The 16,050-nt window shown below is 49.0% G+C and overlaps 1 protein-coding gene across 1 annotated transcript in view; it reads left to right on the top strand.

Moving 5' to 3' along the window:
* ft (cadherin-related tumor suppressor fat) overlaps positions 1 to 16,050 on the top strand; it is a 64,717-nt gene that overhangs the window by 42,553 nt on the left and 6,114 nt on the right. Inside the window, exons 2-14 of the mRNA XM_069117928.1 lie at positions 2,214 to 2,594; positions 4,981 to 5,217; positions 7,039 to 7,428; positions 7,672 to 8,085; positions 8,345 to 8,677; positions 8,780 to 8,957; positions 11,409 to 11,589; positions 11,697 to 11,950; positions 12,150 to 12,580; positions 12,841 to 13,185; positions 13,266 to 13,595; positions 13,678 to 14,793; positions 14,882 to 15,997. Of these exons, the coding sequence (XP_068974029.1) occupies positions 2,214 to 2,594; positions 4,981 to 5,217; positions 7,039 to 7,428; positions 7,672 to 8,085; positions 8,345 to 8,677; positions 8,780 to 8,957; positions 11,409 to 11,589; positions 11,697 to 11,950; positions 12,150 to 12,580; positions 12,841 to 13,185; positions 13,266 to 13,595; positions 13,678 to 14,793; positions 14,882 to 15,997 (5,706 nt within the window). The remainder of the gene's footprint in view (positions 1 to 2,213; positions 2,595 to 4,980; positions 5,218 to 7,038; positions 7,429 to 7,671; positions 8,086 to 8,344; positions 8,678 to 8,779; positions 8,958 to 11,408; positions 11,590 to 11,696; positions 11,951 to 12,149; positions 12,581 to 12,840; positions 13,186 to 13,265; positions 13,596 to 13,677; positions 14,794 to 14,881; positions 15,998 to 16,050) is intronic.

Here is a 16,050-nt window from a genome sequence, read left to right as displayed (position 1 = left end):
ACCCCCGCTGAGCGACTCGATCCGATCCGCTGATCCCCGACCGCGCTGACGCAGATACCATCTTTCCTTGCACTCCGAATGCTCTCCGGGCGTTTCTTACCGCCCATATACCTCATCCCTCTCTCCTCTCGGCCGCGACCAGCAAAGAAGAAGGAATATTCTATCCGAGACAGCTATATGACCGCACTGATTTGTCTGCTTATTGTTGCCGTTCCCGTATCCTTGTTTTCCGATCGTGACGATGACGCGACCATCCACGGATATTGTTTCTACGAACGTCGCGAGATTCCACTTCCTTGCATCGATCCCCTTAACGAGCCAATAGACAGAGGTCGGGACGAGTCGAGAAATACCTAAGCAACCGGCTTGCCGACACTCTCGCGATCCGAGCAAAACTCGATCCATGAAAACTCGAAACTTTAACCGGTGCCTTTGACCGTTCGTCCGATCTTCTCGTCGACGATCGTCCTAAATGTTTCGCAAAGCGATCGAGAAATTTCGAATTTTCTTCGACTTCGAAGTTTCTTATCGATCGTTCGCCGAGTTCGACACCAACGAATTTCGCGGCTAATCTCTTCCTCTTCAGGATTATCGAAACGCTACCGGGTTTAACGCTGTACACGATAACCTATCTAAGAGATCGTGCGAACTATGCCTTAGGACAGGCTTCGGCCGTTTAGCCTAAAGCTGTGGATAGGTAGAAACGTAATTAGCGACACCGCTGCGGCTTGCTGGAGTCTCATGCTGTCTCGAAGGTAGCCGCTATTCCAAGGGATTTTGCATAAATTTAGCGTTTTCGTGTTCCTGCGTATTCGCGTCGAACACAGCCACCATTAGAAACGGTAGATGGAGGAATATCGGTATTTTCGATCTGTGCCAATAAGCAACGCGAGACTTCGATGTCGTCGCACCTTTGAATTTTAATGACAAACGGACACACAGCCTCGCCGGTCGTAACGATTAATTGTATTCGTGTTCGAGCTACTTAAAGGAGGCAGCTACAAGATCCGGCACTGGAAAATAATTAAAAAGTCAAATTTATTCATACGCGTGTCACGCTGAAATCGGCCGTTTAACTGTTGCGAGAGCCAGCGACCGACTATTGTTTCGTCATCTCGAGATACGTACGTTCTGGCACGCCTAAACATTTTAGGCCAATAATCGATGGCACGCACTTTGTCAATGACGGCCGAACTTCGACTAATTACCAGGAAGATCGATGCGTTCCAGCCAGGGATTACATAAGCTTGAAAGATCATCTACGTGCTTCCATATTTAGTATTCTTCGACGTGGCAAGATCGCGTCAGTTATGAAGAAATCGATCGCGAACAGAATGAGAAAATAGATGTATACGTCGTCGTTTCTTCGTCGAGTTTCGTCTTTCGTGGTTCTTTGATTTCGTTCGTAAAATTCCAATACGAAACGAAAGAGGGATAACAAAAAAAAAAAAAAAAGAAAAGAAGGTCTAACGTCTCGGTAGCGATTTTCTATGCTACGCGCAACGCGATCCGATTACGTTCAAAGTTTCTAGCGTGGAATATAAAGTTTCGTACGGTTACTCGAATAAATCTTTCCACGGCCGCAAGAGCGACCAGACCACCGTTCGTTCCTCGATCGAAAAGATGTTGCCATCGCTAGCGCGATGCTTTTCCAATAGTACCATCGTTGTTCCTTCGAGCATCGAGTCGTTTCGATACACTGGCTTCTGGTAGTCACATAAACCTTGGCCGCTGACGTGACTGAGAATTTAATGAAATGAGACATGCACAAGTTGGATCGAAAAACTAACTTTCTCACGATTCTTCGCATGCATACCGTGACTCCGCCGCAACAACGGCCCGTAGATTTATATTGATTGCACATAATTATATCCTGGCGACTGACAAAACTTCCAGACAGTCTTTCTCTCTCTCTCTTTCACTTTTATCTTTGTACTTTTTTCGATTTATCGTTAACACGCGAGGAATCGCATCCAAGACACTATTAATTAGAAACTCTTAATTGTTTAGCGCTCGGTACCGACGACGCGTAACTTCTTTTCAATATCGTTCCGTAATTAATTAACCGACCGATGATCGAATAAAAATAATGCTCGACAAGACGGAGCTGCGAACGACTTTTAACCCGAAATCATACGCTTCTCTATTGCTTACCAGACACAGCGTGTAATTACGAGCAACTCTTAGGATCGAACAAAAATTTTTAATTACAGGTTCGCGTGACGGTTCTAGACAAGAATGACGTGGCACCGACCTGGGGAACCGGCACCTGGAAATTCAAAATCTCCGAGGAGGCGCCGCCTAACACCGTTGTCACGGTCCTGAAAGCGTACGATCCGGATACGATCGGAACCTTGACTTACACCCTGGTACCGAATCATCGGCCCGATCCAGGTCCTGGCACCGCTCTTGGTTTCTACCCGGCCAGCCAACACGAGCTCCAAGACGAAAGCCAATGTCAGTTCAGACTTCATCCGACCACGGGACAACTGACACTCGCCGAGGCTCTCGACAGAGAGACCAGAGAAAAGTATGTCCTGAAAGTTCGAGCCGATGATGGATTGCAACACACAGACATCGCGTTAACCATTCAGGTACGTTTCGTTTCCATATATCATCCCCTTGACTCGACATAATTTTTTATCCAGCGATCGTGCTTCTAATTAGAAACCTTTGCCGGATTTTTTGATGCAATTACTCATGGGGCTCGGTTAAATCGAAGCGTCGCGTCGTGTCCTTCCAACGATTAACGATTTGGTCCGATACGAAAAGTTACGAAAAGTTAGTCGGAAATGAAACGAGGACGATGAGCGTTCGTTTGAGAGAACAAAAAGAAAAAAAAGGAGGAGGAAGCAAAGACAGGAGATAAAGAAAAAGGACGAGGTAAGAAGAGAAGGAGCGCGCACGAGGAAGGGACCCGGTCGCGTATCGATGGAGTCCTCCATCGAGTCCCGTTGCACACTGATTATTATCCTGCAATTATACGGGGATGCTACTGTTACCTTGATCATTGTGCGACCCACTGTCCCGTTATTCAACCACTATTCATCATTACGGGATCAATCGGCGTGATTCGCGATATATTGATGCTGAGAAAGAGACGCGCCTATTGCTCGAAATGACATTATCGTACAGGATGGGACACCGCGTACCGCGAAGAGACGGAAACGACGAGAATACGGAAGATTCGACGAAACCGATGAAAATTTCCAAGTTTCTCGCGACCTATCGGTCGACGGTAGCAACCAGTTTGATATTCGGGGTGGATCGATCGAGAAGAGAAAGCGGATTACGCGCTGGTACTCAAGGGCGAAGACTCGATTTCTCGAGGCCCGTGGAATCGCTCGGTTTCCGTGCGTTTCGTCTTATAATTCATTACGGTGGCCAAGCAAAACGATTGGCGGCGATAAAAAAGGCGAAGAAGGGCGACCGGGATGTTTAACGAAGATGGAAAGAAGATGGTGGTAGTAGCGGGAAGGAGTTGGCCACAGGCCAGCCAAGGATCCCTCGGAGACAATCGCAAAAATTATCCTTATGACGTGCAATGGCTGGAATTCTTTTAAGGTTCTCGCTGCCCGCCGTCCGCTATTCTATCCGGGTCTCTTAAAGGCAAAAGGAATGCCAGTCCCGATCATAGCTCGGCTCTTTGGGGCTCCATGAAAGAGGCCCGCTGCCGACAGTTGCGGAATCTGCCTCTTCTGGCCCCTTATATCCTCTCTCCTCTTCTCCTCGCTCGACCTCGCACAAGAGTTTCTCTCCTTCGACCTGCTCCCTTCGCCCCGTCTTCTGCCATCTTCCCTCCTTCTCTCTTTTCCCTCCCGTCTCCTTCACCGTCGCTTCTTCCCTTTCGCCCTCGTCTTCCCTCCTCTTCCCTCTTCTTCCCTCCGTATCCATCTTCCTTTCCTTCCTCTTCCTCCTTCCACCGTTGGTCACCGCGGTCTCTACTCTGCTCTCGGTTCTCCCCTCGTCATCCAACGTGTCTCGGGGTAACCGTCACTTTTTGCAAACGTCTCCGAACCCTCCTTAATCAAACCGTGCCCACCTCCGCTTGATTCCTTTATACCGCCACCGCGTGTCGATCCTTCTCGACGCTGGAAACCTATTCACCGGGCTCGCACCCTGACTTCCGACCGGGATCGAGATCATCCTCTCGAGCCGTCCTATTCGAACAGAATTATTCGCGGCGAGAACGAGACGCGACTTCCACTACGGAGGGCTGGTCGCGCGAAAAATTCCAACCATCCTGCGATTCTCCTCGTTCTACCTTCGAACATCGCACTCGTTTCGCGGACCAGCAAGATACGATTGCAAGTTGCGTACAGTTCGGTCGTTGCAGATCGAGCACACTTACGTTACGTCCGATTCTAAAACGAAACCATCCGCCGATATATTATAAGCTAACGTTCGCCGTTTGATCGCGCTACGCTATCGACGAATCGAGCCTCCGTAGAATCTCCCTCTGGAAAAACATTCTTGAAATTCCTCGCGGAGCCCGTTCCACGATTCATCGCCACTGTAAAAACAACAGGAAACTTTCTTCGAAGCGCAAACCGGCGGCGGTTCGAAGGTGAACCGAGCTCCGCGAGCACGACCGCTTGTCTCGAGCTTTGATTGAAATATGTTTATTCAGGAACGACGTCGAGTACAATCGAAAGAGAACAGGAAGCGTTAGCTCCGATTCTGAATTGTTTATCCTGACCCGTTACCTTTCTTCTTCTCTTGATCGGACAGCCGGCAGCTCTTCCAACAGCATGAATCGAGTATGATCAAGAATAACATCGATTATTCTTTCCTACCTTTACGCGCACCTACTTCAACTACCTACTAAAAATATATGGAACGGGTGTCTCCCATCGGAAGCCTAAAAAAATCGATCTTTCTATCCTGTTCCGATGTAACTCGACGTTAGCACCGTGGAACAGGTGCTCGAGGATTTTGTGAAACGAGCCAACGAAACCAGAGTGTCGTTCGATTTTACAGGTGACCGACACCAACGACAATGCACCGACGTTCCAGAGCACCGCGTATTCGTTCGACGTGCCGGAGAACGTGCCAAGGGGCAGCCGAATAGGTCAGGTCGTCGCCACTGACGCAGACGCCAACGGGCCCAACAGTCAACTCAGCTACACTCTGATTTCCGACTGGGCCAACGACGTTTTTTCTCTGAATCCTAGCACCGGCGTGTTCACGTTGACAGCCAGCCTTGACTACGAACAGGTTCGTACGATCGTCGATCCCTGGAAATCGATCTTTAGAAAGCGTGTAAAACGATTTGGGAACACGGTTCACACGCGATACGTCGCCTTCGTCTTCCAACTTAAAACATCGGATGCGCTTGCTGTTGGGAAATCGACGTTTCATCGGTGTTTGCCAGAGCCGGAAGAGACGACACCGACGATGCGTTTCGTTTAAATTCTAAACGCGAGTTACGCATCGTTCCCGATCCACAACGTACTCTTTTCCATTCAGAATTCGCGGATTTTCCTAACACGTCACCGATCGACGCGTCCACGCGAGAGATCCACATACCGTGAAACGCATAGCAGCCCGGGGCAACGATTATAACCATGAACACGCCTCTACGTTTAACTTCGAACGCGCCTATTATATTAGCTTTCGGCTAGAAGGCTACGCTAGAATTTAGGGTTTAGCGTTAACAGTCGGACAGATCGATCAACGGACGTTTTCAACTGTCCAATGGTTACGCTTCGGAGACAAGCCATACTTATTTCGAGACGCGCGCATAAATTTCATTTTGTCCAACGTCGTCACCCACAATTTTCGTTTTCAACCGTTGAAAGCGTACGCTGTGATCTGTAAATCGCCGTCGTTTCTTTCTTCCCTTTGTAACTGAAGTTTTGCGCCTTTACGATACCAACGAAACGTTTTCTTCCGAAAAGTCACATCCTTTCGTGGAGCGAAACGAGAGTTCGAAGAATCAACGAAATTGCGCGCAATCGCTAGACGTAAACGACAAACGCGTACGACACTTTACCTTGTACGTACAGAGCGCGGCTGAATAACGTGTACAGAAAATGCAGTTTGAAAATGTATCGATTCATACTCGAACGTGGTTAATTCCGGACTGGGGAGTACTAAATAATCGACAGAAGATAAGTAGAAAACGTGGAATACAATTTTCCGCTCCAAGCTTCATTTTCAAGAGAATAGATATAGATATAGTACACGCGTATGGTAAATTTTCAAAATTCTTTTTCTCGAAAGCAAAGCGTCTTGAGATACAATTTTCGATTCATCTTCGCACGTGGAACAACCCGCTGTCGATTATTTAGTCCTGTCTAGTCCGGAATTAACCACGTTCGAGTATGCTTGATAAATTATCAAGCTTGATTCTCTCGAAAACTAAACTTTCGATGAATAAATTTCGTTCCGTGTTCTGCTCTTGTGTTTTCATAATGAATCACCCGCTTGTACGTGTTATTCGACCGCGCTCTGTATATGAAATGGTCTAATATAGAGTTTCGATGAGAAGCGGACAGAAGAACGCAAACGGTGCATAGAAGAAGAGGGTAGTTTATAGAACCTTTCATCATCGTAATTCGTTTCCAGATATATTGGGCGGGATCGTTGGAGCGCTCGCGAAAGCGCTTCACAACAGAGCCGGGAAGATCGGAGCGCATCGGAAACGAAGAAACAGCACGTTGCTTCCACGAAACTCGTATTAGTCTTTGCAAAATTGTTAGGCGCCTCTCCGTAAGAGAACCCGATGCAAGCGAAGAGCATGTCTAATGCGAACAAAAAGTTCCCCCCTCTCTTTTAAAACATCGTTGGAAACAACTGTTCTTCGAAACGACCGACTACTTTTTACTTTCCTTTTTCGACGATTAAGTCGTTCGCGTTAAACGACCATTTTCGACTATACACTGTTCGGCAGTCGTTGCCCGTGTCACTTTCATTTTTATATCCGCTGCTGGCCGTTCGTATGTTTTTATTATCGTCGCGAATATATTTCCCACGAGGAGCGAAAGACGCGTTCGTCGACTAGTTAAGAAAACAACAAGTTTGATCGTTCGACAGGTGCAGCACTACATTTTGGTAGTCCAAGCGACAGACGGCGGCATCCCGGCGCTTTCCTCGACGGTGACGGTCTACTGCAACGTCGTCGACTTGAACGACAACGCGCCGATCTTCGAGGCGGGTCCGCACGCCGCGGATATCGTCGAGAATACGACGATCGGCACACCGATCCTATCCGTGGCCGCCCAGGACCTGGACTCCGGAGATAACGGCAGGGTAATTTACGCTGTCGCCGGCGGTGACGAGAACGGTGACTTCGGAGTGGCACCGAACGGCACCCTTTTCACTCGGAAGTTACTCGACAGAGAACAAAAGCCACTTTACAATTTGATCCTCAGCGCCACCGATAGCCCTTTACCACCTGCTCTGCCTTTGTCTTCCACCGTACAGGTTTGTCCGCATATTCTGTCTCGCGCTATCGATTACGATTCACCATCCAACCCAGCTATCGTATTTCTAACGATAATTCGCTTAGTTTCTACCTTTAGCCTGGAAGAATTTTTTCGACCGCAAACTATAGCTGATATAATTTTGACGAAAAATACCGTTAGAACGAAAGGAATTTTGTCGGTGAATAATATGGCGAAGAATGTTTCGATAGAGACTTAATCGTGAACGTTATTCGATCGATAGGTGACCGTGGTGTTGCTGGACGTAAACGACATGTCGCCGGAGTTCATATCGCCGACGAAGATTTCGATAATAGAGAACGCGCCGAGCAACACGGTAGTGATGGCCATTAAGGCGGTGGACAGGGACGAAGGACGGAACGGATACGTGGAGTACTCCCTCGAGGACACGACGCTTCCCTTCACCGTTGGTCCCGTAGATGGACTATTGCGCGTATCTGGCTCGTTGGATCGCGAATTAAGGTCAAACTACACCTTGGAAGTAACCGCGAAAGACCGCGGTGAACCACCGAGATCGTCCTCGACCGCAGTCACTGTCACGGTCCTCGACGAGAACGACAATTCGCCGGTGTTCGATCCGAGACAGTACTCAGCCACTGTTGCCGAGAACGCCAGTATCGGGGCTAGCGTGCTGCAGGTTAGCATTTTTCGTATTTCCTTTTCCCTCGTAAATATATCTGCGAATGCGGTTTCACCGCGCCAAGAGTCACCATAAAATCGAGATTACACGAGCAGTTACGTCACGCTAATTAAAGTCGCAACGAGTATGTTCTTGGGCGAGAGGCGTTGCAACTGAAGCGTGAAGCAAAGTCCTGAAGAACGCTTAACCAGCGTTAAAAGGCGTCGATACTTTTATTTCGTTGCGATCGATGCGAGCCGGTTAATTTCAATTTTAGGTATCGGCGATGGATCGCGACGAGGGTGCGAATGGAAGGGTGAGATACAGTATCGCGATGGGAGACGATAACAGAGATTTCACCATTTCCGAGGACGGCGGTGTCATCAGAGTGGCGAAGAATCTCAACTTCGAACGGAAATCCAGGTACTATTTGACGATAAGGGGTGAGGATTGCGCCTCGGAAGTAGGCGAAACACCACGGGGCGATACCGCTCAGGTCACCATCACTGTCATCGATATAAATGACAATGCACCGGTTTTCTTGGATTCGCCCTATTTGGCGCACGTTATGGAGAATATGGTACCACCTGGGGGCGGATTCGTGATACAGGTAATTTGACGAAACGGTTCGTAATCGCTCGGCCGCGATCGAAACCGTTTCCGAACGTTTCAACGTGGAAAATGAAAAAATCGTTCGATCTGTCGGTCTCAGGTCAAAGCTTACGACGCGGATACTCCACCTTACAACGACCAAGTGAGATACTTTTTGAAGGAAGGCGACACGGACTTGTTTCGAATAAACGCGAGTACCGGCGACATTTTTCTGCTTCGACCCCTCGACAGAGAACTGGTGGCGGAGTACACTCTGACGTTAGTGGCCATGGATACCGGTAAGTTGGTTGAATAATTCTCACGACTGAGATCTTTCCTTAAACGTAGCGTCAAAGGCTAATTTATAATTGCATAAACAAAGTAAAAGAAAGAGGAGGAGAGGAAAGGACAACGGGAGGGCAAACACGCGTGCAAGGGAATAAAGGATAAAGAAATCGCGGGTAGAAGGTATTCCCAGTAGATTCTTTGCAAGCGTACCTTAGGGGAACAGCTAAATAGGTATATACCTGGTAGGATATGCACAAAGAGACGGCATTGAAAGGGTAGTCAGTATTCTTCGGAGAGAATATTTTTCCGGCCACCTTAGTAACCGGTCTTAGGTTCTATGTAAACTGGTTGCGAATTAGCACGAACAAAGGACTTAATTATATTGGGTTTGGCACTTCTAAAAAAGCCGCGGTGAATCGAAGAAGAAGAAATAAATAAAGAAGAAAGAAAAGAAAAAGAAAAGGAAAAAGAAGAAAAGGCGAAAAGGAGAAGTCGATTTTAACGTTGAAAAGACCTGCTTCTCAAACGGTTCAACTCCCGTAATAAGAAGTACACAGGCAACTATAAATTCGTCCGACTGCTTTGACAAATGTGCGAAGCCGTGTACAAATTGTTGCCGTCCCATTCCGTCGACGCAACCAACGAAATGTCATCAAATGTCAAAGACAATATACGTGTACGACGATACGCGTGGCGATTCGCCAGACCGATCGTTGCATGAATTTATTTTTCCATCTATAAATTCTCTCAACTCGAACCGTCGCGTCGAGATTGCACAAACTGTCGTGTCGCGCGCCTCCTAAGACGAGAAAATGTCACCCCCTCCCCCCTGTCCCTTGCTGCTCGTTCGACGAATAGACAAAACAATAGACGATATACGGCATGGTTTTAAGTAATGAGCGGTAATATACAAATTGGATATAAATTTGTGGGTTGTTCGATGAGATTCTTTAAGCGGTGGGCAGTTCCTCGGCGAAATCTTTTTTATCGTTCGTTCCTCTGACGAAGCCAGTAGTCCCATTCGAGGGTGCCCCTCGCCCGCCCCCTTCGACCAGCCATCGGGGGCCGATGGCCCAATCGGTCCCCGCCGAGGTAGACAAGCCTGCAGAGTTATGACGCGCGATTATGATAATCGCTCTCAAATGCCTTCCTCTGCCTCCACGCTGCACTCTCCTTCTCCCCACCCTCTCTTCGTTTTCCCTTCTCTCACTCTCTCTCTCTTTCTCGCTCTCGCTCTCTTCTCTCCATCTCCGCCTCCACCTCCACCTTCACCGCCACCACCTCCTCCTACTCTTAATGCTCCCCTTCACCCCACCCGCTTTCGTTTGTTGGATCTTTTGGACCGTCTCTTCGCAGCCAAACGCGCATCTCCCGAGATCCTGCTCGAGCACGCGCATTATACTCCTATTTTATTCGTACGTCATGGCTGTCGCGTGTATCCGCCACCTATAGCGCTTATGCCAACCGTGTCCGCTCGGAAACGGGTGACCCTAGCACGGTTGACCACGATGCCAGGTATCCACCTTACACCGCGTTACGTTTCGTGTCATCCGGATGAAAAAGGGGCACTCGAGGCGAGACCATCGACGAGGAGTTGCAAGGAAGTAACGCGAAAGGGGAACGAATGATACTAATGGCTCGTAACAGGCGAATCGAAGATAGCGACGCGAACGACGGACAAGAAGATCTTTCGGTTGGGATCTCGCGTTTTCTCGCCTCTTCTTATCCCAAACTATACTGCGTATACACGCGCCTAATAACACGGGACGAATGTGAAAAGAAAGAGACAGAGGGTGAACGAGAGGGGGCGGTCAAGGGGGGCTGTTGCTTCTTGTCCCCATCAATTAAGCAGACGAACAAGCGGCATACGCTCCTAGTGTAAGTCAGTATATTTCTGTCGGATTGCCCACCAGGCGAACACCGCCTATGGTGGACCACACCATTGTGCTTTGCAATTGTTGTGCCCGTAACCCTCCCCGTGAGAGGTCCACGTGATTGAACGATATACGCTTATAGAGGCGCGTGGCCCAGGGCCACGCCGACGCGTACAATGTACCTGCTGCAATCAGAGAAATCGGGTCCCCCGGAGAATAATGGCCTGTTTTAGGCGGCGCAATTAACTCGCCGGTACCCCGGCCGTTCGATACTTTGTGAAATCACAATTTGTCTTACTCAACGTTTGACGATCGAATCGTTCAAACACCTCCCGCTAATATCGGCTATCTCGTGCGAAACCTTTCCATCCGAAGGAAAAAAAGAAAAGAAGAATATTCGCGAATAATCGCAAGGATAAATCGGAAAAACGATTGAAAGAGAAAGAAATCGCGGATGAGGAAAGTTTGAAAAAGGGAAACGACACGTTTTCGCGTTTGAGGTCGCGTTGTTTGTACATGTTGGCTCGACCAAATCTATTCGCGTAATCATAGAACGATCAATCTACGATTACCGAACCTGTTTTACAGGTTCTCCGCCTTTGACTGGATCGGGCATCGTTAGAATCGTCGTGCTCGATGTCAACGATCACATTCCGGAATTTACCAGGCAGGAATACAGGGCAACGGTTACCGAAAACCTGGCTTCCGGAACGTGGGTCACCAAACCTCACGCTACGGACAAAGACGAGGGCCTCAACGCCAAAATCAGGTACATTCGCAATACGTGCGATTCGCGAAAAGAGAAAAGAAAAAAAAGAAAAAATAATCACAATCTTTCTAAACTCGCCGTAAATATCGAATCTTTGCTATCATCAGGTACAGTTTGCTGGGTGAAAATTCGGAACGTTTCACCGTGGAACCCGAAACTGGAGAAGTGTTAACGGTGGTACCGCTCGATCGAGAACAAACCTCGGTCTACCATTTGACTTTGGTCGCTCAAGATTCGAGTCCCACGGAACCTCAGGCCTCCGCCGTCAATCTGACGATCTTCGTGAAGGACGTGAACGACAATGCCCCTAGATTTTCTAGTCCAAGATACACGGCCTACGTGCCGGGTGCAACCAAACCAGGTAAAGGATTTATCATCGGCAAATGAACGTAAAGGAAAAGTAAAAATGAGAAACGCGACAAGTTTGTAACTGGCTAACCCGTCATTCGAGAACTTGAACGCGAGCCTGAACGCGTTAAGTAACACCTGAATAACAGAGGCTCGTGAAGCTAGCGTAGCTGGTACGCAACATCGCTAAATACACCTAATTTCCTTTAAAGGGGATTTCGTGTTCGGCGCGAAAGCGGTGGACGACGACGACGGAGAGAATTCCCGGATCGTGTATCGTCTCCAGGGAATCGATGCGGAGAAGTTCGTGATCGATCCGAACAGCGGAGTGATAAGGACGACACAGGAATTGGCCAATGACGAAACCACCTACCAATTGCAAATCCAGGCGTCCGATTGCGGCGTCAAACCGCAAACGGTCACCGCCGACTTGGTGATACACCTGTGGGAGAGGCAACTGTTTCCCAGCTTTCGATCTACCATTAGCACTAGGTTCACGTTACCGGAAGACGTTCCAGAGGGTCGTGTGATCACGAAATTGAGCGCGACCACGCCGAAAGTTGGAACCGCCAGCAATCTGGTCTATGGAATGGCTGGCGGGAACGTCGGCGACGCGCTCAAGATCGATCCTCACACCGGAGAGGTTTGTATTCGCTGTGCAATTCGATTTGTATCTTCTCCCATTATTCGTATCGCGCTCCGTACACCATGAAATTCGCGCCATCGTCATCGACATTTCTCACAATATTTTGTTAAATAAAACAGATTTCCATATGACAGATGGTGCAGAGTTATAGATCGAGATATTTTCCGATCTTTGTAGCTCTGCGCGAAATGGAAACGAATTATCGTTCTCGACGATTACGCTCGATGAAAGGTAAAACGATGGGTCGTTTCGTTTAGGTGTTAGTCGCGTCTGGATTCGATTACGAAACCGCGCCGTTCTACGAAGCCTGGGTAGAGGTTCGTGATTCGGACACTCCGGCTCTCAGGAGCGTTGTGCAACTGCTCGTGAATGTTACGGACGCCAATGATAATGCACCGATAATGGAGGCGGCCATTTACAACGCTACGGTTCCCGAGGACGAGTACCCGCCTCTCTTCGTCAACAAAGTCTCGGCGAACGATCGTGATTCCGGCGAGAACGGGCAAGTGTCCTATTATCTGGTCAACGATTTCACCGAGACTTTCGTCATCGATTCCGATACAGGAGAGATTAGCACGAACGCGAAACTGGACCGCGAGGAGGTGAGTATTTGAAAATATCGAGCAGACTTAAAGCCAATTTGCCGAGAAAGGGAAAAGGAAAGAGCATCGTTTCGTTTTAGATCGCTTCTTACGAGTTGATCGTAGAAGCACGGGATCAAGGACAGCCGTCGCTTACAGGCACCGCGACTGTGTTGCTCACAGTGTTGGACAAAAACGACAATCCCCCGCAATTCACTCGACTATTCAGCGTGAACGTTACGGAGAACGCGGAGATCGGCACGTTCGTCATAAGAATCACGAGCAGCGACCTGGACATCGGTCAAAACGCTAACGTCACCTACAGGTTCACGGAGAATCCCGGCGAGAAGTTCGCCATGGACGCTCTTAGCGGTAACGTTACCGTGGATGGGCACTTAGACAGAGAAGAACAGGACGAATATCTGTTAAAGGTCCGCGTCGATCAACAAACGTAGAAAACGAGCCTTCGTCCATCGCACAATTTCCATTAATCGATCGTTCGTATTGTTACAGTTGGTGGCAGCGGACGGTGCTTGGCAAGCAGCAACCGCCCTTACCATTACCATCCAAGATCAGAACGACAACCCTCCGGAATTCGACGAAGAATCTTATCACTTTCATTTCCCCGAGCTTCAACCGCCTGTTGCGCACGTTGGCCAAGTCACCGCGATCGATCGCGATAAACAAGGTCCGAACTCTGTGATATCCTACAGCCTGTTGCAACCGTCCGACCTCTTCACCGTTGATCCAGCCACCGGTGACGTTTTCAGCAAGAAGACTCTCAAGTACAAACACACTCATCGGCCGTCTTCGCCGGAAAACCTATACTCGTTGACGGTCGTAGCTACCGACAACGGGAAACCTCCGCTGTCGTCGAAGACGGTGGTTTACGTGAACGTAGTGGACGCGAACAACAACGCGCCGAGATTCGACCAGAGATCTTATCTCTATCCTGTGCCGGAAAATTACGGAGTCGGCAAGAGGGTGGTGCAATTGATGGCGAAAGACGATGCCGACTTCGGCGTGAACGCAGAAATCAGTTACTACATGACGAGCGTTAACGGGACAGAATACTTTTCAATCGACGAGAAATCCGGATGGGTGTACGTACGAAATACGTTGTCCAACGTGCCAGTGAGAACCACCTTCTTGTTGAAGGTTCAAGCGATCGACAAAGGCGTGCCACCGCAGAAGGACGAGGTCTCGTTGACCTTGGTTATATCCGGAGAGAACAAACACGCTCCCACGTTCGCCGCTGTTAGCCATCAGGTGAGAGTTCCGGAAAACGAACCTGTCAACACCACCATCCTAACGGTCAGTGCCACCGACGGCGATGACGGGCCGAACGGAATGATCAGATACAAAATATCGGCTGGAAACGAAAAGAACGAGTTCTTCGTGCACTCGATCACCGGCGCGGTAACCATACTCGAGCCTCTGGATTACGATCTGGTGCAAGAGTATAAATTGAACATCACCGCTACGGACCTGGGATTCGAACCGAAGCAAGCCGTTGCCATATTGACAGTGAACGTCTCCGATATCAACGACAATCCACCGACGTTTAATCAGAGCATTTACGAAGCCTACTTGCCTGAAAATTCTCCGCCGGACAGTTTCGTTTATAAGGTATATTCTTAAATTTATCCCATGTTCTTTTCGCTTGAAATTGTAATTTCCTGCTTTAGATCCCATTTACGATACTCTTTAATCGCAGGTGATCGCCCGAGACATCGACTCGCCCAAATACGCCGTGATCCAGTACAAAATTCTCGGAGGAACTGGCAAGGATCACTTTCGTATTCGCGAGGATACCGGCGAGATCGCTTCTTTGATCAGTTTCGACTACGAGGAGGCCAACGAGTACACGTTGGACATAGTCGCCGCCAATCCGGACTCCAATCCGCAAATGGTCGGCTTCACCACGGTCCTCGTACACATCACAGGCGTGAACGAATACTATCCCAAGTTCATTCAACCGGTGTTCCACATGGACGTGTCGGAAAGCGCAGAAGTTGGCACGTCCGTGGGCCTGGTTCAGGCAACCGATCAGGACGCGGGCGAAGATGGAAGAGTCTACTACCTGTTCGTCGGCTCGTCCAACGACCGCGGTTTCTCGATCGGCTCCGAGACCGGGATAATTCGTGTCTCGCGAAGATTAGACCGTGAAACGCAGAACAGAGTGGTGTTAACCGTGATGACGAAGAACGGTGGTGGGATTCGTGGCAACGACACGGACGAAGCACAGGTTATAGTCTCGATTCAAGATGGAAACGATCCTCCGGAGTTCCTGCAGAATACCTACGACGCTACCGTGTCCGAAGGTGCAGCGCACGGGACGCGAGTTTTGACCGTTAGAGCGGTCGACAAGGATATAAAGCCGCAGAACAATCAGTTCTCCTACTCGATCATCAGCGGAAATCTGGGCCAAGCGTTCAAGGTGGACCCGCAGACCGGAGATATAGAAACTGCCAAACAACTGGACCGAGAAACGATCCCGATTTACGACTTGACGATCGGTGCCATCGATACCGGGTCTCCGCCGCAAACCGGCACCGCGGCTATTCACATCGAACTTTTGGATATCAACGATAACGGGCCTACCTTCGATCCACCGGAGGTGGTGGGCTACGTGAACGAGAACGAACCAGCTGGAACGATCGTGATGACATTGAGCGCCACTGATCCTGACCTACCACCGAATGGGGCGCCTTTTACGTACAAGTTGGTTGGTGGAAGACAGAGCGATATGGTTACCTTGGACAAGCATACCGGGGTATTGAAAACTACGAGAAGTTTGGACAGAGAAGCTATGCCTCAGTTGGATCTCATGGTTAGTAGAGATTTTCTAACGAACAAATATATGTCGCTTTGAATTAATTCGAA

The sequence above is a fragment of the Bombus flavifrons genome, chromosome 8 (assembly GCF_040668555.2).
Source record: "Bombus flavifrons isolate JBK064 chromosome 8, iyBomFlav1_principal, whole genome shotgun sequence".
Lineage (NCBI taxonomy): Eukaryota > Metazoa > Arthropoda > Insecta > Hymenoptera > Apidae > Bombus > Bombus flavifrons.
Note: the sequence above shows the minus strand (reverse complement) of the source record. Positions and strands in the feature narration are given on the sequence as shown.